General features: G+C 39.2%; 1 protein-coding gene across 1 annotated transcript in view; it reads right to left on the bottom strand.

Annotated features, from left to right (window-relative positions):
- The window catches only part of LOC109930163 (retinoic acid-induced protein 2), an 82,870-nt gene extending 58,845 nt beyond the window's left edge, over positions 1-24,025 (bottom strand). The window contains exon 1 of the mRNA XM_048602701.1: positions 23,942-24,025. Coding sequence (XP_048458658.1) covers positions 23,942-23,959 — 18 coding nt within the window. The 5' untranslated portion in view covers positions 23,960-24,025. The remainder of the gene's footprint in view (positions 1-23,941) is intronic.
- Between the last annotated feature and the right edge of the window lie 661 nt (positions 24,026-24,686).

The raw sequence follows: 24,686 nt of genomic DNA, 5'->3' as shown, positions 1-24,686 counted from the left end.
AAACGTCAGCCTTCCTGCTCCTCTGATGCTGTTTGGCCTGCTGTGTTCATCCAGCTCTACACCTTGTTATCTCAGATTCTCCAGCATCGGCAGTTCCTACTATCTCTCAGGACAGATAGGTAAGGGGGTTAAGAAGGTATGTGGGATACTTGTTTTTAAATCGGTTAAGACACTGAAGATAAGAACAGGAAGGTTATGATGGAGCTGTGTATAATGTTAACTGGGCAACAGCTGGAGTACTGTGTGCAGTTCTGGTTGCCAAACTATAGGCAGGATATGATTACACGAGAAATGGTGCAGAAGACATTCACCAGAATGTTGCCTGGGCTGGAGTGATTATGAAGGCAGACTAGAGAGACTTATTTTTCTTATAGCAGAGAATGCTGAGAGGGGACCTGATTGAGGTGTTCAACATTATGAGCGGCATAGCAGGATGGATAGGAAGAAACGTTTGCCCTTGGTACAGGGATCAATACCAGAGTCATGGAGTGAAATTGAGGGGCAGGAATTTCAGAGGGGATTTGATGTAACTTTTTTTTTGACTCAGAGGGTATAGGTATCCGGAGGTCACAGCCTGAAAAGGTAGTAAAGGAGGAATCCTAGCAACATTAAGGAAATATTTAGATGTACATTGAAACTCCATGGCATTGAAGACTATAGGCCAAAGTGCTAGAAAGTGGGATTAGAATAGATAGGTGCTTGATGAACGATATGGTTGTGATGGATCAAAGGGCCTCATTCCATGTTGTAAAAGCTCTATAACTCCAAAACATGTCTACATTGGATTCAGCAGTCAGTGTTCAGGCCAAGGAAGAGCGTGTGATTAAAAGATGGACATACGGTCAGGGGCATGGTGAGACCAATAAACAATATGTGGCAGCTTTGAAGCAATTGGCTTCACTGAGCAAATTTGATAAAATAACCAACAGTATGCTTGAGAAACCTCAGTTCCACAAATTCAGGAACGGCTCCTGATAGAAAATGATGATTTATTCTTGGAAAGATCCACAGCTTTGGCAGTCCAACATCAAGAAGTTACACAAAAATGCATCTTCAGACTCAGGGTTACAGATACAGCTTGCACAAACCTGCTCAAGTACAAGGGTTACACACAAAGAGATCTCAGCAGTGTCATTGACACCTGTCCCATCTTGGCCAAATTACTCTCAATAACGTGCCCAGGTTTTTGAGGTAACCATTGATTTGTAATGCCATATCTGGTTATGAGGAAAAAAAAGTAATTCATTTTAATGGTGATTCACTTTGTAAAAGTGTGCTGATTGCTGAACACTTTATCAGTGAAGTAACTATTTCTGAGAATGAAATATGGTAGTGCACAGCATCACGGACAATAAAGCAGGTCGTCATTTTGAGGATTGCTCAGGAAATGCCATAGATATTTCAGTATCACTCCTCCTCGGTTTTGGTGCAAAAGTATCTGTATTAAGCAACAAACTCTACCATGGTTACGTTTCATGTTCTTTCACTTTTGAAACAGAAATGGTTCAAGCTCAAGAAGACTTACTTCAGTTTTAGAAACGATCATGGTTCCAGTACAATAAAATCATCAACCGCGACAAGCTCCAGTTCTACACAAGCCACCAACCTTATGGAGGTACACCCATTTGATAATCTTGGGTTCAAACTTGAAGATCCCACAGGAGCACACATTCATTGACTAATGATACTGACTATCCACAACATATCCTTCCTTTTTTGTTTACTAGATTTAAGGAGATTAAGGGGTACAGTCATGCTCCTCTCATCAATATATCAATTCGGCCTGTTTGGCAAAATTTGACATGGTTGCCATTTGTAATCTGTGCCAGTGAAGCAACTTGAAGCAGACGGTATCACTGAGTGAATCAACTCATCCCCGTGGATATCAAATCTTATTGCTGCACAATGCAAAAGTGATGAACTTAGAGCTTTTTTTTTATTCATTAATGGGATGAGGGCGTTGCTGGCTATGCAGCATTTATTGCCCATTCCTAATTGCCCAGAGGGAAGTTCAGAGTCAACCACATTGCTCTGGGTCTGGAGTCACATGTAGGCCAGACCAGGTAAGGATGGCAGTTTCCTTCCCTTAAGGCTTATTAGTCAACCAGATGGACTTTTCCAAGAATCGACAATGGATTCATGGTCATCATTAGATTCTTAATTCCAGATATTTTTATTGAATTCAAATTCCACCATCTGTCATGGCAGGATTTGAACCAGGGTCCCCATGTCAACATGACAGCAGTCAATAAAATATTCATTCCCAACAGATACCCTCTTCCTATGATTCATGAACTAATAGAATCATGTGATTACTCCACATTCTTCTCAAAGCCTGATACGTGATGGAACTATTCTTAGGTAGCATTAGCAAAGTAAAGCCAATATTTTACAGCTTCTGTTAGCAGCATGCATACCGAATGCCCTAAGGATTGAGTTCAAACTGAGCATATTCCAGCAGAATCACTTCTTCAGTCTTGTCAGACATTGAGCAGACAACCTATTCAATGACATTGTTTCCAATGAAAGAGACAAAGCAGAACACAATCAGCAGTGCTTACTCAACTCACACAGGACAATATGACACTCAACAAGGACAAATGCACATTTGTGGCACTGAGATTGACTTTGTAGAATACAGAGTGATAGCAGCTGCAGTAAAGCTTGAACAGCACAATGTCACAGCTATTCAAGTGCTTCCAATCCCAACTAACATGATAAAGTTGGCATCATTCCTCTGCACTACCAGCTTCTGTCAGAAATTCATTCCAAAGTATGCAAAGATTATGGTGCCTCTTTGGAAACTATTGTGCAAATTGGACAATTGTATAGCAAACATCATTTGACACATTAAGGAAAATATAAGGTCTCAGTCATCCTCTTGCAATTCAATCCACATACAGAAAACACATTTTTATAGATGAATCAGAAAATGGGATATTTGAAGTGAACGACACATTGCTTACGCATCCTGTCTGCTGTTGGAAGCTGAACACAAACACTTTACTGGAGAGCAGGAAACACTAACCTGTTTGTACACATGTGGGTATTACTGCGTGTATCCCTATGACAGAAAGTTCACTCTCCAAACTGATCACCAAACATTGACTATGTTAAATATTTATACAAACATAAATTACTAAATACTACATATATATTTACACATAGGAGTAGGACACTCAGCCATTCAAGCTTACTCCACCATTCAATAATATCATAGTTGTATTCATCGAGACCTACAGCACAGAAAAAGCCCCTTCAGTCCATCATGTCTGCGCCAGTCAAAAACAAAAACAATCACCTAACTATTCTAATGCCATTTTCAAGCACCTGGCCCATAGCCTTGTATGTCCTTGTTCTGCAATGTGCATCTAAATACTTCTTAAATGTTATGAAGGTTTCTGCCTCTACCACTCTTACAGTAGTGAGTTCCAGTTTCCCACCAATCTCTGGAATGAAAGTGTTTTCCTCACATACCCTCTAAACCTTCCACCCTTTACCTTAAATCTATGCACCTTGGTCAATGATAATTCCATCAAAGGGAACTGTTTCTTCCTGTATACCCTATCTATGCCCCTCATAACTTTATACATCTCAATCATGCCCCCCTCAGTCTCCTCTGCTCTAAGGAAAACAACCCCAGTCTGTCCAATTTCTCTTCATAATTGAAATGCTCTAGCCCAGGCAACATCCTGGTAAATACTAAATAAAAACCAAAAGAACTTTGGGTGTTGTGAATCAGAAACAAAAGCAGAAATTGCTGGAAAAGCTCGGGAGGTCTGGCAGCATCTGTGAAGAGAAATCAGAGTTAACATTTTGGGTCCGGTGACCCTTCCTCAGAACCAGATTCAAACTGTTAACTCTGATTTCTCTGCACAGATGTTGCCAGACCTACTGAGCTTTTCCGGCAACTTTTGTTTTTGTAACATGCTGTTAAATCTCCTCTGCAGCCTCTCCAGTGCAATCACATCCCTCCTATAAAGGTAGATTCTAGAACTGCCCACAATACTCTGGTTGTGGCCTAAACAACATTTTATACAATTCCAGCATAATTTCCCTGCTCTTAAACTCTATGCTTGTCTCATAAAAGCAAATATCCCATATGCCTTCTTAACCACTTTATCCACCTGTTCTGATAACTTAAAGGGCCAGTGGACATGCACACCCAGGTCCCTCTGATCCTTGGTTCTTTTAAAGGGTCTACCTTTTATCATGTACTCCCTTGCCTTATTTGTCCTGCCCAAATGCGTCACCTCAAACTTATCCAGATTGAATTCCATTTGGCACTGATCAGCCCATCTGACCTGCCCATCTATATCTACTGTAATCTAAGGCTATTCTCTTCACTATTTATCACCTCACCAATTTTCGTAATATCTGCAAACTTACTGATCAACCCTCCAACATACAAGTCAGTATAAATAATCACAAATTGAAATGGTCTCAACATCGACCACTGTGGAACCCCAACGACTGCAAAATTCCAGTTGGAAAAGCACCCCTCAACCATCACCCTCTGCTTCCCGCCAGTCTGCCAGTTTGCCAAATTTCCTTGGATCCCATGGGCTCCTGCCGTCGCTATCAGTCTCTCATGTCGGATCTTCTCAAAAGTCTTGCTGAGGTTCAAATAAGCTACATTGAAATCATGGCTCATGTGATTAAATCACATTCCCATTTATCCACCTCTGATGTAAAAAATATTCAAAGACTCTGCTTCCATCACTTTTTGAGGAAGAGAGCTTGAAAGACACTCAACTGTCTGTGAAAGAAATAAAAACTGCCCATCTGTTTTAAGCCTCTTATTTTTAACCAGTGACTTGCCAGTTCTACAATCTTCCACAAAAGAAGACATCCTTTCCACATTAACCCTGTCAAGATCCCCAGTGATCATACATTTTTCAATCAAATCATCTCTTAGTCTTCTCAACTCCAGCAGATACAAGCCTAGCCTGCCCAATTTTTCATCATAAGACAATCTGCCAATGCCAGGTAGTAATCTAACAAATCTTCTTTAAACTGCTTCTAATGCATTTACATTGTTCCTTATAAAAGGAGAGCAATACTATACACTGCACTCCAGATGTGGTCTCAGTAACGTCCTATATATTTGAAGAACAACTTCCTTCCTTTTATATTAAGTTTCCCTTTCAATAAACTAGGAGACTCAACTATCAGTCCTAATTGCTTGCTGTACCTGCATGCTAATCTTTTGTGATTCATGCACAAGAACAGCCAGATTTCTCTGCATCTCAGACCTCTGCAATCTCTCACCATTTAGAGAATATGCTTCATTTCATTCTTTCTGCGAAAATGGACAATTTCACATTTTCCCATATTATACTCCATTTACTAAATCTTCGTCCACTCACTTAATTCACTTATTTGCCCTTTAGGGCCTCCTTATGCCTACTGACAGCTTACTTTCCCAACTATCTTTGCATCAACAGAACATTTTGCAACCATTCCTTTGATGCCTTCATGCAAGTCATTGATATAAATTGGAAAAAATTGATGCTTCAGCACTCATCCCTGTGCCACACCATACAACAACTTGTTACAATTTAAAACTGAAACTGGCCTATTTTTGCTTCCTCTCCACTCCCTGTTAGCTACCTAGTCTTCCATCTGTGAATATGTTACTCCCTACACAAGTTTTTAATTGTCTGCAATAAATTTTGATGTGGCAGTTTATCAAATGCCTTCTGGAAATCTAAGTAAAATGCATCTACCAGTTGCCCTTTATTCACCATGCATGTTACTTCCCTGAAGAATTCCCAAAATTTGTTAAAAATGATTTCCCTTTCACAACGGCACATTGACTCTGTCTGTACCTCACAGGTTTAGCCCTCCCACTAGTGCAGATAGCATTAGCGATAGAATTGTGACTTTGGACATTGTAAACTACATGGTTGCTGTCATTTAACATGTGACCATGAAGCTTTTTACACTTGAGGAAATGAAGGCAGAATTGGCACACTGCAGACTGTACTCGCTAAAGACTGAGTGGCCTAAAGAAATAAAGGATAAAGTGATCCTGTATTGCAGAGTACAAAATGGGTTTGCATTGTTTGGTGACAACTATTTCATACACAGAACTCAAGGAAGTATCTCAAAAATAGAATAGTAACATGCAATACACCTTGCCCATGAAGGGCATCAGAGAATGATAGGGTGAAACAATGATTCCACAAAGCTGTCTGGGGCGCAACAATGGATTGGCACAAACTAGTTTATACCCACATGTGAAAAAATGGTCAACTATGTGCATCAGTCCTCCAACCATTTCCATGGCCAACAAAGCCATGGCAGCAACTCCAAGTAGATATTTTTGGAGAAGTCCAAGCAGCCTCTGGCAATCGGCATCTTTTGCTTGCCGTTCATTATCTACATAGCAAATGGCTGGAAATCACAACAATAAATTCCCTTAACACCGACTCTGTTGTTGACACAGTTTAGCAAGTTATAAATAAGGTCTGGAAGAGATTATCATTACAATAGGCCACAGTTTCTTTCCAGTCAATTCACAGAGTTCACGTCAGCTACAAATTCTGCACCATCTGATATTGTGATACAACCCACAATTAAACGGTAGTGTTGAGCAATTCAGCAGGGCGATCAAGGACAGTCTGAGAGTCATCAGTTTGGAGGAGAAAATGTTTGAACAATCTATTCATTCCATACTTTACGCGTATCAATCCATTCCTTGCTCTCTGATCAGAAAGGCACTGGCTGAATTTATGACTAGTCGTAACTTTCACATACACTGACCATTCTTATTCCATCACTTCTATGCGAAAAGAATGTCAGAGAGAAAGCAGAAAAAATTGCAAAAAGATAAAGTAAGGCAAAAATGTATGTTGACAAGTGACTATGTGCAGAGAAACTATGATTGGGCTTGCATCAAATGGACAAAGCATCTCCACCAGCTTATGTTGTCTCCATCAAGAACAATACAAATCAAGCAGCAGTTAAGAACCAATGTTCATCTGTCGGATGACTACACCAAATGAAATGCAATATGCTTAATAGTGAGCAGATCACAATATGGAGGACAGTGATTACGAAGACACGTTTCCTTTTCCAAAGGGCAACCTCAACGTTGACCACACTCCTCACTGTGAAATTACAACCTAAAATTTGTTGATCTCAGTGCCACCATCAGTGAACTCCTACCCGAAAGATTATTTTTATACTTAGACAAAACAGACACTCAGAACACTAGGAAATGACTCAATGTACATTTTTTGTTGTTTAGAATGATTTAATTTAAAATAAAGGTCCTTTGGTTTAACAAAATGTCCAATTGTTCAGCAATTAATTGTGTGTGTGTGTCTGATGACTGCTCACTTTGCTGTGAGTCAAGGTTTTGGGTATGATACCCTGGAAAAAAAGCAGTGAGCCTGAGAAAGCAACAAATTTAAAAATATTCCTGTTTACACACAGAAATTCACGTGTAATCTCTGCCTTTACTAACTATTGTTAAGTGCTAGCATAATACTATTCTGCATGAGAAGCTATAAAAATATTGATGCAAAATGCACTATGTACCAAGTGTTTGTGTCAATCTGCTGTACATAGATTTTCAACAGATGCTGCTTCTGTCAGCATAGCAACGCTTCAATAATTCTTGCTGAAGTATTAACAAAACCACAAAAAATATTCTACCTCTAATCCCCTATAAATCTGTTTAACCTGAAGCTGAGCATGGCTTGCCCATTTAGTTGTTAATCTTACTCTAAGCACTGTATGTTTAGTTGGGATGTTAACTCTTCACTGTTACAAAAGCAGTTGTGGTGCAACTAAATAGCTCTTGCATTTGATTATCCATCAGAAGTTAAGATTATATATAGGACAATATTCCTCCCTGCAGCTTAGGTTCCTTGGCTAATGCAAAGAATCGCTCCAACATTTCTCTTCTGTTTGATTTAAAGTTTCCATCTTCAATACTTTACCAACTTATTTCTCAATGAATATTAGGAGTCATGACCAGGCATTTTTAGTACGAGATTATATATATCACCTGTCCAAATTAATAAGCAGATGGATACACCTGAAAAAAAATCCAACTGGTTAAAATTCATGGTAAATACTCATTTGAAATTTTGTATGGCACATAACCAATTATCAAAGTTAAAGATATGGAATTGCACATTCTTCAGAAACCATATACTCAAATTAAAATAGTCATTTCAACCTGCTAAATATCAAAATTATCTTCATTTAATGCATGTACTTGGAGCGCAGTAAGCAGAGGTGACTATGCTGTGACTCACTTTGGAAAAGAACAATTCATAGTTGCTAGCATTCTACTTGTATCTGAAGATTACCAGATCTTTAATTAAGAAATGGTATATTGCTTTGAAGATTTAAATGATTTGTACAAGTAATCTGATGACATTAAGTTAACCTTTAGCACATCAAACAAACAGGAATTCAATGGATTCTTATAAAAATGTAATAAACTGAAACATGCTTTTTGTGCGCTTCTACTCTCGGCTTTATTTTTGAATAGGACGCATGCCAAATTGCAGCTGTACTCATGACAAATACATTGTGTTCTGTACAGGATCAGGATCACATTATGTTTTGGCAGAAGAAAAGACACATGGCAGGGATACATTCTACTATTTTAATCAATATTTCACCAGGTTTATACAATTGCCATCTTGCCCTCAGAAAGGTGTAGTGTTCAGAATTGGGTGCCAACATAAATTTTATTGCTTTTCTGTCATCATTTTTGGAAAATTACAGTCATCCCACAACTGTCAGAAAATTATTGAATGCAGTTAGAAAGAGTATAATTAATATTCTTATTTGTCCTTCACATCACCTTATAGCATTACACTGGAATTCAAATGCAAAGTTCCATATCAGCACAACACGAGCACGAGGCACTAAAAATACTTGTATCAGAAATCCATGGCAGGGGTGTGACCAACACCAAAAAGTGTAGCCATGATGTCAATCTTCAAAGATTATACCCTAGGTGCTAAGGCAATGGCATTCAGTTACACAGAGGACAGATGAGTTTAGGCCGAGTGCTGTTCCGGTTAATATCGGATTTGAGCGGAGACTAATGAAAAGAAGCAAAGCAGTGAGTATATAGCATCTCCCCACACAGTGAGGGGAATTCAAATCTGAACAGTGTGGGACATGTCTTGATGACCAGATAGTAGGGGCACTTGCAATACCGTGAGAGCAAGCTGTTGGCCCAGCCCACTTAGCTCCAAATGTTAGTTCAAACCGATGATGAATAGGGGTGAAAATGAAAAGTTTCCCAAGGACTGCAGTAAAAGTACTGAAGCCCATACGTTTAACACATAAATGTACACAAATGTGTACAGCACTTGGTTGGACACTTGACGCCAATAACTGTTCTTACATGGCAAAATCTACTGGCATAACTTTCTGCTTAATTTATTCATTCACAGAAAATTGACCAATTTCTGTTGACCAATGTTTGTAAAAGTCTAATTAACTTGAAATATAAAGCCATGGAAAATTCACATGGTTATGCCACTTGAATAAATATAAACGTAGACATAAAAACAGAAAATTGTGTTAACACTGAATGGGTGGCATCTGTGGAAAGACAAACAGGTCAAAGTGTAAAGTCATTGACTCAAAATATTAACTCTGTTTCCAGTTCCACAGATGTTCCCAGACCCGCTGAACATTTCCAGGAGTTTCTGATTCTATTTCAGATTTTCAGCATCTTCAGTATTTTATTTCTGAAGGACCATATTTGTTTTTCTGTGATTCTAAATAGCCACGGTTTCATAGTCAAGTCCCCTGTAATTTTTAGTGCATAAATCGTGTTCTTCTAATTTTGTTTCTATCACTTTGGACATATATTACATCATGCAATCAATATTTGCCATGGTCTTGTCTGTGCTTTCACCTTACCCTGATAGGAAACCAGACTTTTTCAACAGCAAATGAAGCATATCAAAAAGTCTAAAATAAATGGATGATACAAGGGGGAATTAGAACTTCTCAAAATAGACACAATAAATAGTTGAAGGAAAAGCACATAAAGATTGTGGGAACTATCAGACACGTGATTAGGACAAATGCTCACAAGAGTACAAATGTCAACATAGAGTAGATGTAGCAAATTATCTATGACTAGGTAACTCTGTGTACATAAAATTTCTTTTTGGTTTGTCTGTGTATGAATGTCACATGAATGTATGAAAAACATCAATGAACATTCATAATTCTATACATTTTTTTTCATTTTCAAAATAGTATACAGATTTTAAAAATATATAATTAGTTGACTGTCCCGTCATATGGCAATAATAAAGAATATGACTCAATTCACTAATTTAGATTATGCTTTATGAATGAGTGTAACTGCCATAACAAAAATACATTTATATTAATGTATGCATCATGGATATAAAATTTATGTAAGGAAATGCTCACTCAACTGATCGGTATGTGCAGTATCATAACATTCATAGCATTAATTTAGATAATATGCATGATTAGAACTTGTTCATAAAGCTGATGTTCTTTCATTAAAAATAATGTTATCACTGCAGGAGTCCTTGTATGTATATTTTTAGTACATATTTTTGCAGCTTATTTCAATATTCTGCCAGTCTTCACAATCAGCCAATAATTACTAATTGATTAAAATGTTTACTTGCATCGGTTCAAGCCAGTTTACATGTTTATTAAAACACGGGTACTTGCTCTTAAACAATAAACGTCTCAGATGGAAAATGTAATTATTTTTTCCAAGGCTCTCACATAATTGCTTTCTGACTAACCGGGCCCAGTTTCGTTGATGTCACATACAACAAATGCCAACTCTGCACACTCACTTAACCTTGTTAATGAAAAATACTGAAATAATCAGAGAATTCTTTGAAAAACTCAAAAAAGGTGAATATGATCTGTATTAGGCGCTGCAACGTGAAGTAACGAAGCCAATTTCATGACGGGATTCGTACAATGATTATAAAATTGCTAAGGTGAGCCATTGAATTTCCAGCATGGAGTTTACACAAAATACGACATTAATGCGAATCTATTTCATTAGAAAATAACTGCTGGGTGATAAATTACAGAACGAAGTCACAAGGTCATCTGTAATCATCACGTATTTATGCATTAGCTTCCTGGCATTTGATAGAACACAGTGGAAATCAAGGGCAGTTATTGACTTGTTTCTCTTTCTCAAAAGTTTCATTAGTTGATTAATGTCAGGAAACTGAGATGCATTTAGGGATGAATATATCTCAACCTCTTACAAAATGCACACACGGCAATATTGATTGATGTTCAAACAGCAACCTGACGTGTGGTATAACAGGAATGCACTCCAATGTTTTTCCAATTTCATTGTATGTGCTGTTGCTGTGGTAGAATAATCCCTGAAATTAAAAATATGGTGAGAAAGTTTAGAGTTACACATTGGTGTTAGCTACAATTGTTTTTTTTTCTACTGCCATAAATTTCTGCATCAGCTTCCAATGAATTAATTATATAGACAGGTCAACTTAACTGATCAACTATTGGTGGAAGCAATCTTTCACCAAGCAGACATTCTACATTAACTCACACAATTGGGGACATTCAGCATCTAAATGGCAGAAATGGCCAAAAGCACACGGCTTTAGATATTTTTAAATTAACCTGCTCAAACATGTTCTGGCACACCTCTAATGCAGGTGGGACTTGAACCTGGGTCTTTTAAGCCTGGAGGTAGGGAACACTGCCACTGTGCCGCAAGACTGGGTCCTGACCTGAAACGTCAACTTTCCTGCTCCTCTGATGCGGCCTGGCCTGCTGTGTTCCTCCAGCTCCACACTGTGTTATCTGACTCCAGCACCTACAGTTCTCACTATCTCGGACTAGAAACTTTTTTATTTTTTTAATACATGGAATCATAGAATTTTATATTCCAGGAGACATTTGGCCCAGCATATCTGCACCTGCTCCCGAAAGGGCTACCCAGCTCATTTCACTATCCAGCTCTATCTCCATAGCCCTCTGAATTCATCACTTTCAAATATATATCCAGCTCCCTTTTGAAACCTCCAATGGAATCTGCTTCCATCACCCTCCCAGGCAGCGCATTCCAAATCCCAACAATGCTCTGGACAAATAAGTTTCTCCTCATTTCGCTCCTAGCTCTCTTGCTGACAATCTTGAAATTGTGGCCCCGAGTTACTGACATATCAACTAGCGGAAACAGAATATCCTTCATTACCTTGTCAAAATTGCCCATAATTCTGAACACCTCAGTAAGGTGACCTCTTAATCTCTGCTCCAAGGAAAATAAGCTCATTTTTTCTAATCTTTCCCCGTAACTAAAATCCCTCATTACTGATATAATTCTACAAAATCTTATTTGCACTCTCTCCAGAGTTTTAACATCCTTTCTTGCAACACAAGACCCCATTCCCCATGGCCTGCTTCCACACTATGGGAGATACCCTGATTCTGGGTTTTAGCCAAAAATGTTCTTTAATATTTCAAGTCACTGCTGCCATCCAGCATAAGGTTTACTTAGGCTTAATGTCATGATTTGGGAAAAGCCACTTTTGTTATAGCTTTGATATAAAATAGACACATAACTTTCTGAATTGGCCTGCCTTTCAAAGCTTGTTTCTTAAAAGGTGCATAGTATTTTTTTTAGCACTGCTGCAGTCTTTAAGTTTTCATGGTCCATCATAATGCTTTCTTGCCATTGGCACATTATGTTTTTCAGCTTTTTCAGACTTATTCATTCTTGCAAAATGGTCAGAATGGGAATTATTCTGGTGGATTCAAATATACTGCCAGATTTAGATAAGAAAGCAGCTTTTGAGGGGACAAAGAAAGGAACAAATAGTTCCTCGAGGTTTAATATGCACATCTCCTTTCTCCAGAATCAATGTTTATTAAGCCATACACAATATCACAGGGGCCATCTGTGCTTGACAATGAGGGTTGTAACATAGTCAGACCATCACTTTGAGAGTGATTGGCAGACAACTTGCATCACTGCAGTTGTTCTCCCTATGACCATACAGATTAATACTGTTTTAAGTTTTTGCAACATTGAATCCTGCTTCTCTGCACCATCTGCCTGCCTTCACTCATGCTCTTCCTCAGTTGGTGCTCAGCGTCTCAAGCTAAGTTTATCCTCCAGAATGTAAGTGGAGTGTGTTATTGCACGCAAAGTTTGAAGAAGGATCATACCACAAGATCAGTGGAGGGTTCCTAAAGGCACCCTAGGTATCAGTAATCATAATATGATTTACTTGCACATTCAGTTTGAGGGAGAGATGAGAGGATTGAAAATTAATGTTTTAAAATTAAATAAAGGCGATTAGGAGGGCATGAAGATAACGTTGGCTAAAGGATACTGGGAAACTAGGCTAAGGTTTAGGTAAGTTGAGAAATAGTAGCAGACATTAAAGGGAAGATTTCAGAATATGCAAAAAGTATACACTTCAGTGAGAACAAGAAGGTTCTACTGTCTATGTGGAGTTTGCACGTTCTCCCAATGTCTGTGTGAATTTCTGCTGGGTGCTCCGGTTTCCTTCCACAGTCAGATGTGCAGGTTAGGTGGATTGGCCATACTAAATTGCCTGCTATGTCCAAGGATGTACAGGCTAGGTAGGTTAGCTATAGGAAATGCAGGGATAGGGGAGGAGGATGGGTCTGGGTGGGATGCTCTTCGGAGGGTTGATGAGGACTCGATGGACTGAAAGGCCTGCTTCCACGCTGTAGAGATTGTGTGATTTTAAGGAAAGGTCTTATCTTCCATAGCTGAAAGTTAAATATCATATCAAACTGAAAGAAACTGTGCACAAGGGTGGCACGGTGGCTCAGTGGTTAGCACTGCTGCCTCACAGTGCCAGGGACCTGGGTTCGATTCCACCCTCGGCCGACTGTCTGTGCAAACTCCGCACATTCTCCCTGTGCTTGTGACAGTTTCTGCTGGGTGCTCCGGCTTCCTCCCAAAGTCAAAGATGTGCAAGTTAGGTGGATTGGCCATGCTAAATTGCCTATGGTGTTCAGGGATGTATAGGTTAGCCATGGGAAATGCAGAGTTACAGGGATAAGGTAGGGGAATGGTTATGAGTGGAATGATCTTTGGAGGGTTAGTGTGTACTTGTTGGGCTAAATGGCCTGTTTCCACACTGTAGGGATTCTATTCTAATACTGCAAAGATGACTGACAGGCCTGAAGATTAGACATTGTGTAATAGACAGCAAAGAATGACTAAAACATGAATAAGAAGAATGGAAAAGTTAGAGTGAGAGAGAAAGCTAGCTATTAATTTCCAACAAGAGAGAAGGTAAATATTGCCCCTTGACATTCAATGGGATTATCTTCACTGAGTCCTTTGCTATCAACATCCTGGTTATTATCAACCAGAAATGGGAATAGACCAGCTGTATAAATACAAGAGGAGGTCAGAGGCTAGAAATTCTGCAGCTAGCAAATAACCTGACTCCCCAAAGCCTGTCCACCAGTTACAAGGCAAAAGTCAGGTGTGTGTGATGGAATACTCCCCACTTGACTGGATGAGTGCAGCTCCAATAACACGCAAGAAGTTTCACATCAAGCAGTCCACTTCATTGGTACAACATTTATCACCTTCATTATTCATTCCCTCCGCAACCAACACAGTGTCAGCAGTGTGCATCACCTACAAAATTCACTGCTGTAACTCACCAACACTCCTCAGACAGCACCATCCAAATCCACAATCTCTACAAACTAGAATGTCAAGGGCAGCATATTCAAGGGAACATCACCACGTGAGAGTTCCCCTCCAAGCCATTCACCACCCTGAATTGGTACCATATTGGCAATCATCCATTTTCGCTGGCTCAAACTCCAGAACTGCCCTTCTGCATTGAGGGTGTACCTATACCACATGGACTGCAGCAGTTCAAGAAAACTGTTCACCAACACCTTCTACAGATCATTTACGGGTGGTCCACTAATGCTTGGCAGGGCAGTGATTCTCACATTCTCTTGAACTAATATAAAAAAAATGTATTAAGGGTTTCTTACAGGTATTTAAAAAGGAAGAGTTAGGAAAGTGATCATTGGTCCTCTTGAGTGAGAAGCTTAGAAATTAATATTGGAAAATAAGAAAATGACAAATAAATTGATGGACTTTTTTCATCTGCTTCACCTTAGAGGACACAAATAATAACCCACAAATAATTGTGAATTAGAATGTGAATTGGAGTGAGGAACTTAAAGCAGTTACAAATCCCAGGGAAAGAGTACAAAGAAAATTACAACTAAAAATCTGACAAATCCCTTGGCACTGATGGACTTTATCTTCAGGTGTTAAAAATAAAAGGTGGCTGCTGAGAAAGTAGATGCATTGTTTTTAATTTTCCAAAATTCTCTCAAATCTGGAAATGTCCCTTCAGATTGTAAGATACAGAATGTTACCCCTCTATTGAAGAAGTAGAGAAGCAGAAAGCAGGGAACTGCAGGCCTTTTAACACAGGGAAAGTTCTGGAATCTGTCTTGTAGGAATTTATAACAGGACACGTAGAAAATCATAATGTGATCAGAGTCAACACAGTTCTGTAAAAAAAGGGAAATCATGTTTGCTAATTCTACAGAACTCTTTCAGAAAGTAACAGATAATATAGATAGATAAAGGGGAACTGATGGGTACTCCATACATAGATTTCCAAAGTATGATATGCAAAACAAGAGGTCATGGCATAAGGGGTAACATATGATATACCAACCCTCTTTCATGCTAATTGGAAGCCATGGGTGGGTATAAATAGGCTATTTTCAAGTTGGCTGGATATGACACATGGTGCTCCACAGGGTTACAATTATTTATAATTTATAGAAATGACTTGGATGAAAGGACTGAATGTGTGGTAGTTAAGTTTGATGATGTTAGGACAATAAGTAGAATGTGAGTTGCGAAGAGAACATAATTCTGCAAAGGGATATTGATAGTTTATGTGAGAGGGCAAAAGATTGTCAGGTGGAGTATAATGTGGGAAAGTGTGAATTTTTTTCACTTTGGCAGGAAGGATAGAAATTTTGCATGTTATTTAACTGGAGAGAGACAGCAGAACTCTGGTGCAGAGGGATAGAGAAAATAATTAGGAAAAGAAATGGAACATTGCTGTTTATTTGAAGGTGAATAAGACCATAAGAAATAGGAATAAAAAACTATTTGGCCCCTCAAGCCTACTTCAACATTCAATAGTGTCTTGGCTGATTCTCACATCCACTTTCCTGCCCTCCCCCCATAACCCTTGATTCTTCAACTGATCTAGAATTTATCTATCTATCTATCACAGCCTTAAATATACACAAGGACTCTGCCTACAACTCACTGTTGCAAGGAGTTCCAAAGAATCACAACCCTCAGAGAAGAAATTCCTCTGCACCTGAGTCTTAAATTGGAACCCCTTAATTCTGAGACTATGCCCCCTGGTCCTAGACTCTGCTATGCATTGAAAGTCCTTTAAGAATCTCATACGTTTCAATGAGATCACCTCTCATTCTTCTAAATTCCAGTGAGTAGAGTCCCAAAATGTTGAACCTTTGCTCATAATACCATCCCTCCATACGAGGGATCATCCTGGAACCTTTTCTGAACTGCCTCCAATGAAATAATATTTTTCTGTGAGTAAGGGGACCAAACCTGCTCCCATATTCCAGATATGGTCTACTAACACCAAGAATTGAACGTAGAAGTCTGGATATTTTGCAATAGGTGTATACAGCATTCATGATGCCACTTTAGGGTATTTGTATTGTTTCGGTCCCTTATTTAAGAAAGGATGCATCCTATGTCACAAGCTGTTTGAAAAAGGTTCACTTGCCTGATTTCTAGGATGTGGGGACTATCTTATTGGGAAAGGTTGGATGGGCTGCGCCTCTATCAGTTCAAGTTTAGAAGGCTAAGAGGTGATCTTACTAAAACAAATATGATCCTGAGAGGATGTGATAGGGTGAATGCTGAAAGAATGTTTCCCTTAGTGGGAGAGACCAGAACTAGGAGAGCACATTTAAAATTAAAGATTTGTCCATTTAAGACAGTAGTGAGGAGAAAACCTCTTCCCTCACAGATTCAAGAGTTTTCAAGACTCTCTTCCCAAGAGAGTAGTAGAAGCAGCATCACTGAAAACCATTATAGCAGAGGCTACTAGATTCTTAACTAACAACAGAGTCAACGATTCTCGGAGGTGGAATGAAGTGTGGAGTTGAGGCCATAATCAAATCAACCATGATCTTATGTAATGGTGAAGCACCACATGGCCTACTCCAGTTCCTAGTTCATACATTTGCATTTGACAGAATGCTATGTGGACTGCCTTGCTCAGTCTGCCCTGCAGCTTACAATGAAGGGGCAAAAGTTAAGAAAGCTGGCACAACTTCAAGCAGATCTTGCTTTGCAATTTATTCCCATGCTTGTGTGTACGAATGTGTGAAAGAGCGGACAAGAAATGGGAGAAGGATCATAAACTTGAGGAACTTAGTGTTTCCTGTTCTCTCCAGATTCTAAGATGTGAGAATGGGAGTGAAGGATCAGTGATCTTTGAATATGTTGTTAAGAATTTTGTTCCCTTGATTTTGTTCTAGCTTTGCTTGCAAGTAGAAAACGTGTACCAGAACAAAGTTGAAGAAGCATCAATTTCTATTGTGGTAGATGTGTGTGCCCGCAAGTCGCTATTTGACACCGTTTGGTTGTGTAACAATTATTTCTCTATAAAGCCCATAGAAGATAAAGTGCAGCAAGGTTTTCAATTGTAAGTTGCATTCTAACTGTGCCTGATTGAAATATAGATATCCATAGGATGCAATGACTGTTTTGGCATGAACTACTGTTGTGACTTGGTGGGATGCATAAAATACAATGAACTAGCCTCATGTCTGCTTACATGAGATGTAAATACCAAACCTGTTGCAGTGGTGACTTGGAATATTATGGGTGCACACAAGATGCATTGTAACAGCTGCATGACTAGCCACGTAAACAGTAAAAATGGAACAAGCTGACAAGCAACACTTTGTAAGTGTTCTTGGGCCCTTGACCTAGCAAAATATGCTGTTTAATGGCCATTCTTTTGACTTTACCATATCCTTTCATTTCTGTTTACAGATCCTGCAGATACACAAACCATTAACCTGGCTGCCATCTTCCAATATTATTGCTGCAGATGGGGATATGGAGTGCTAAACAAGGGCAACCTTCTTCATGTGTACCTCATACAATAGCACATCTGTTTTACCTATCATTCAACTTTGGAGCGGGGTGGGTGGTTGTGAGGGCTGCATCATTTCACCACAGACCCAGTGATTCGCTTCACGTCTCACAATTAATTTCCTTCCATTTTGGTTTTTTCACCTACCTCCTGTTCCCCTTTCAGATACAGCCATAGCAAAGCTTCAACCTTGCCTGCCAGATATTTCAGCTCCAATGTAAGCCTCAGCAAATATTTTTCAGACATTGCTTTGATGCAGAGCCACTTATCTTTAATTACTACATCTCTTTAAATTTGAGCTATGGATGAGAACTTTAATGGTCAAGCTCCTCTCCCTCAACACCAGCTAACCCAGTTGATTTCCCCTATGCACTACCAAACCCCACTCCTCCCCATTAAAAAGGTTCCTTTTCACTTTAACTCCCAACCTATGTTGGGAACTCGTGTTAACTATTCAAAGGTACATGTTTTTCTTATTCATTTATAGGATATGGGTGTCGCTGGCTAGGCGAGCATTCATTGCCCATACCTAATTAGCCACAGGGCAGTTGAGAGTCAACCACATTGCTGTGGGTCTGGAATCACATGTAGACCAGACCAGGTAAGGATGGCAGTTCCCTTGGGGTTTCCCCCAACAATTGACAATACTTTTCCAGTCATCATTAGTCTATTAATTCCAGATTTTTACTGAACTCAGATTCCATGGTGGAATTCGAACCCAGGACATTACTAGCTCTCCAAATTATTAATCAAGCAATAATGCTACTAGGCCATCACCTTCCCACTTCAGTGTGTCTACAATAAAAATCATGGTTCAGGGCAGCCTTCTGTAGGAAAGCCAATGCACGTATACATCATACCAGAGCAAAGACAACAGAGAAAATAGAGAATGCAATCGCTATGACTATTAGGTTTACTGCACACATGGTCTTTAACAAGCCTTCTACTTACTCTCTGGAACATTTTTTTTTCCAAACTGACATTATGTTTCTGTCATATACAGGAAGAAAATAAAGGTGGGAAAGAAATTCTAATTACAGTTTCTCATTTTTAACTTACATTACAACCCATTGATGCTATTCTATTATGCTCTCAACCAAAAATAAGATATTTGAAAACATGGCATTTAATAATCTACAATCTTGTATCCAGTATTACTCTGGTATTCTCCCTGTCAATGGAATCAGTTACATTTAATAAATGTAAATTAAACCTCTCACACTTTTCAATGACATTATTATCTATTGTCAATGTTATGGACCAGCCAGACCCCCAAAAAATATTTTAAGAAGGTAGTCTAGACTCTAACATTTTCTTATTTTAAAGGCAAATGTAAACTGTCTGTTCCAGATGCAATGTGACTGCTCAAACTACTCAACATTAAGCACTAATTTAAATACTATATTATTTAAAATACAACCAAAGAAAGAGGACTTTAGAATAACTTAACTCCACTGGATAACTTAACTGAAAAATAGATACAGTAACTATCACTAATTAACTGTTCCAATATAATCATATCCTATAAACACACCCCTTGGCAAAAAAAAAGTAAAATTCAGACACAGATTCTCACATGCCATTCTCCAATCCAGGAGGGAAAAAAACATTAAGAGAAAGTTCAGAGAGAGAGTAGCAGCCAGGAGACATTCACTGAAGCTTCCAACTCTGTTGAGAGCCCAATAGCTTCTGATGCTACTGAAAAACCAAAACCCAGAAATCCTAATCTGAGAGAGCTGGCCACACCTATTCAGGCTATTAAAAAAAAACCCAATGCCTCCCTAGTGGTTTATTCAAGTGGCTTAACAAGACACCTCTTTGCCTCTCGTTCAATCTCTCTCTTAAAGAAAACAGGACAAAATAACCTCTTAAAATTTTAGAATTATCACAGTCAATTACTTTATTCTGTGGTGATCTGGTGATATTTAAGATGCATATTTTAGAACTCAGAAGATGCACGCTCAAGTCCTACCATTGACAGTTGGCCAAAAGAACCAACTTCAAACATGACAAACTTTATCATTCTTACTGATCCAGCTAGGTGAATAACTTAACAGCAGCAGTTTCCTGCACTTTTGGGAAAAGAAATCCTGACAAGTGTCTCTCATTCTGCCGTATGCAATTTTGATATACAAAATTATAATGGAGCTGCATTGGCAGCTGTCGTGCCAAAGGGTGCAGCATGGATTAACCTGGTTCCTGACTAAAAAGCAAAGAGTAAGAATAAAAGTGGTGAAAGGAGGAAAGCAACACACAAAAAAACCAAATATACCCATTGCAATCGCAGTCTTAAGTCAATTATTTATGGTAGAATATTTTATCATAATTATTCAAAAATAATTAATTAAATGTCACTCTCTGTAATTAATTGCTGCATAAATAACATAAAAAGGATTTACAATTAAACAATCTTAAAAGGAGCAAAAGCATTTAAGTCCATGCATACACTATGATTTGGATGTTTAAATCACCTTCTGCCGTCAACGCTGACTAATTTGTAATCACCGCAACTTTTACTGTATTTTAATTAAAGATACTTTTCCCAAAATTTTTACTAGTAATGAAACTGTAACCAAATAATTTGCATCTGAAATACATGACCGCAAGCAGGTACCTTTAATTACTTCTGTGTGGATGTTAGGTTCATTACCCTCCCACATAGACGTATTGTTCCTGCTTTGTGTTCAAATTAAATAGGGCAATGTTTTAGAGCTCTCCAAGTTGCATCAAAACAAGCAGATGAAGCAAATGTATTTATTATATTAATTTAATGCATGTATGAAAACATAACTGAATATTTTATGTAAAAGTGTACATTTCACTAAATTACAATAGCAACTGTTTATGCTGCTGTTCTCTTAAAGGTCATCATTCTAATCATCTCACAAACTTAATAGAAACAACAAATAGGAATTCTTAACACATAAGAATACATGTACTTTCTTGTGTTATGGCGGTCAGTATAGCTGTTGAATATGATGGAGGGCAGCCTATTGTTTATTAATGTAACATTTTGTTTTAGATGAGTATTTTTTTTAAAATGGTCTCTCTGCTGTCCAGGAGACAGGCAGACAGAAAGAGAAAGGAGCTGGATAGGTTAATTAAAAGTATGTAGGAAGGAAAGGAAAATAAGTTGTTCTATTTATCATTTCTGTCAAATTATGATATGTTTTTTAAGATATACTAGTGACAAGTAAATTAATGTGTAATGTCAATCATATATATTTGACTTGTGATTACAGTAGAAACAAGCATGCATTGATGTCAGGTTAGCTACATTGTAATCTGGGAATTGATATACATTTTCTAGTTTATATTTCAATGTGTCAGTTTTTTCTTTAATTGGGGAAGGAGTGCAATATATTGCAGTAGCTCAGCTTCTTGTTATACTGCCCTCTTTTGTAGACAAGGGCAGCAGATGCATTGGGAACAGCACCATCTGCAAGTCTCTCTCCAGGCCACTAGCCATCCTGAGTTGGAAATACATTACTGCTCCTTCACTGTCAGTGGGTCCAGCTCCCTACGGAACAGCAATGCGAGTGAACCTGCACTAAACCGTCAGCAGTTCAAGAAGGGCGGCTGGGAATATCGCCTAAATTAATAAAAACTGGTGTAGATAAAGTTATTCAATTATGGCTGCTTGCAGTTGAGAATAATATTAGTTCCAGTGCAATATCAACATGGTCACCCGCTTTCGATTACTGCCAGTGATTTCATTGTTGGTGACCTCAAAGGCTGACACTGAGGAAACAGAAGATCGCCACCAGAACACCCAAACACTGGCAACCTTCCTCCCGCCGTTCCTTCGTTATTTCAATCAACTCATCTAAAAATCTTCTTGTTGACAGTCAGCAGTCGACCGTTCTTACTGAAATGCTAATACCAATGATATGCGGTCCGCCCGAGCCTGTGACCTCGCTGCGGAATGATTACATGAAGCATCCCCAAGTTTCCAGCTTTGCTAATCGTGTTATGAAAACACAGAATTTGGCACCACCGATTCACGAGACGTGCAAAAACAGGTTTTGGTACTAACTGATCAGCCAGCTAACATTACTCAATCCAACTTCTAAACCGCTGCCAATTTACAAAATGCCATACAGTATAAAGATTGATTCTTGATTCAGTGCTCTACTCCGACTGGCCAGTTTACTAGTAAAATCAATTCAGGAAATTAAGTACAGGTACGGTGCCATCGGAACAGAAGCCATTCGGCCCCTCACTTCCGTACAAAAGGTTCCGTCCTACTGAAACTGAGCGCGGTTTTGTTTAGTACTGCATTTTGATCAGAACTGACAGTTCAAAGGGTTAACTTGCGTTTTCAATAATGAACCTCTCAATAACCTTACACTTTTAAACGACACTGCGGTTTCCTCGCTCGGTTCAAAACATAACACTGTCTCCACATTTCAATAAACAGTGTGCCGTATGCAGACCCAAGCAGAGCGGCCGAATTTACAAACGGCAGTTTTAGTCAAAGGCTTCACTTTAAATAATCAGACCGTTGCTTTACAACTTGCTTTACCTAAATGAAAAGAAAAGAAACTCGCTATATTTAAAAAAAATAAACACTGCCTGTTATGCCTATTCATTATCAAAAAGCAACAAAAACATAATAATTCCCTTCAAATTTTTGGTGGGAGGTAGTGAATATCTCACTCACCTGTAAATATGCAGTTTACACAGGAGACGAGTCAATCCAAACTAAAAATGGGGAGAGGGTGGGAGTAAGTAAAGATGAACCGAAGGGCAATGTTTCTGATCTGCTTTCAAAGTGATAGCAAATTAAGGCTTAGCCTCATAAAAAAAAAACATTGGCTTCCTTTTTTCCCTGGCTATGTAAATCCATCAAACAGCACCTTCCGCCGCCAGCAACGAAAGAAGAATTTTTTTGTTTTAAAGGTGTTTGGAAATTCGCCGATTTCAGAGAGTGATACAGTTACAGTGAAGTCAAACGTATCCTGTTGTTTGTGAACACCGCTGCCAGTAAAACAGCAATAGGCAGTCGCTGACAGGGTCTTCCCCGTCTCCAAACTAACAGCAAACAGCTCTCGCTGTTCTGTCCGCCTGTACGTGAGGCTTTTCCAATCGGCAATCATCTTGTTTTACATAAAGCTGTGACTGGGGTGGGAAGCCTTCGATAAATCCCCCTTTATTGTTTCGGGAATGATTTTTCCCCCCTCTCTATACCCCCCCCCCCATGCCCAACTCGATTCATTTTGGCCAGGGTTTTGGTCGGAAGCAAGGTGAATGGGGGCCGTCTGGATGGCCAGTGTTAAAACAAAATGACACGTTAGTATCCAGTCAAGGCCCGATTACGGGGATTATCAGGAGGAACCTGAGAACACGGACACGTCGGTTCACGCAAACAGCTGGATCTCCGCAAGGGTCCGAGGTATCTAACCTCTCTTCCCCACCTCCCCCCCGCCTCCATAAAACGACAGTAAGGCGGAGATTGATAACAGCAAGGCGTGGGGGGTGGAATAAACCGAGAATAAAGAAAGCGAGAGAGTATCGGCAGCAATAACTGGAAACATTGTCTTTAAAATAAATACAAATCGTTCACGGACACAGAGATGAGGACAACCCCATGACTTCAATTCCTTATTACAGGCTGGTTACAATGGATCAGACTGCTTGCTACACTGTGGATATTTGTTGATAAAAAGACTCTTTTGTTTTAACAAATGAAAGATTCTTTGCGCATATTTTGTCCTGACACTTACCTTTCTGTCTTCATTCATTCCCGTATTTTTCCCCAGCAGACACAGAGAGAGAGAGAGAGAGAGAGAGAATTCAGACAGCAGAGCCTCGCCTAGTACTGTGTACAGCAGCTCCGTCTGATTACGTCCCCTTCCCTCTCCCTGGCTTAGCGATGGTTGTTGTTACTGCTGCTGTGGTGGGGTTGTGGGTGGGTGAGGGGAAGTTGGGGGTGGGAGGGGGTTATTTTAGAGATAATCCGTATTGTTTGGAGGCTCTCCTGTCAGGATGTGTGGACTGTGATTCCCAGGGACTCCTTCCCCGCTGGAGAGGTGACGGGCTGCGCACGCATTGCTATCAACATCCCAGCCATTGGGAATCAGTGCCTCATCCCAGAGCAAACCCTCAAACTCATTTTTCACACCTCGGAGCTCACCTTATCCAGCAGTGTAATGCTGGAAATACAGCAGCTCTGCCTCTTCACCCTGTCCCCTTCGGTCAGGGTCTTAAAAGGATTTTAAATTTAGATATAGTTCTCTCATTTGCAAATCAACTTAACGTGGGGTCATGTCTTCCTCGCACGCACGCCCACTACAGTTAATGATCTCCACATTCTACCTCACTATAGTATCAGACAGGTAATGAGTCTTAAAACAGGTTATAATGCTCAGATCCGTACAGTGTTGCGGGGAATATTGACATGAAATAAAGGCATTTGATTAAAACTTTTAGTAACAATTGTAGTTTCCTAGGTCTACATCCCAATTTTTC

The sequence above is a fragment of the Rhincodon typus genome, chromosome 11, assembly GCF_021869965.1.
Source record: "Rhincodon typus isolate 14 chromosome 11, sRhiTyp1.1, whole genome shotgun sequence".
In the NCBI taxonomy this organism is placed as follows: domain Eukaryota; kingdom Metazoa; phylum Chordata; class Chondrichthyes; order Orectolobiformes; family Rhincodontidae; genus Rhincodon; species Rhincodon typus.
This window is presented reverse-complemented; position numbering and strand designations above follow the sequence as displayed.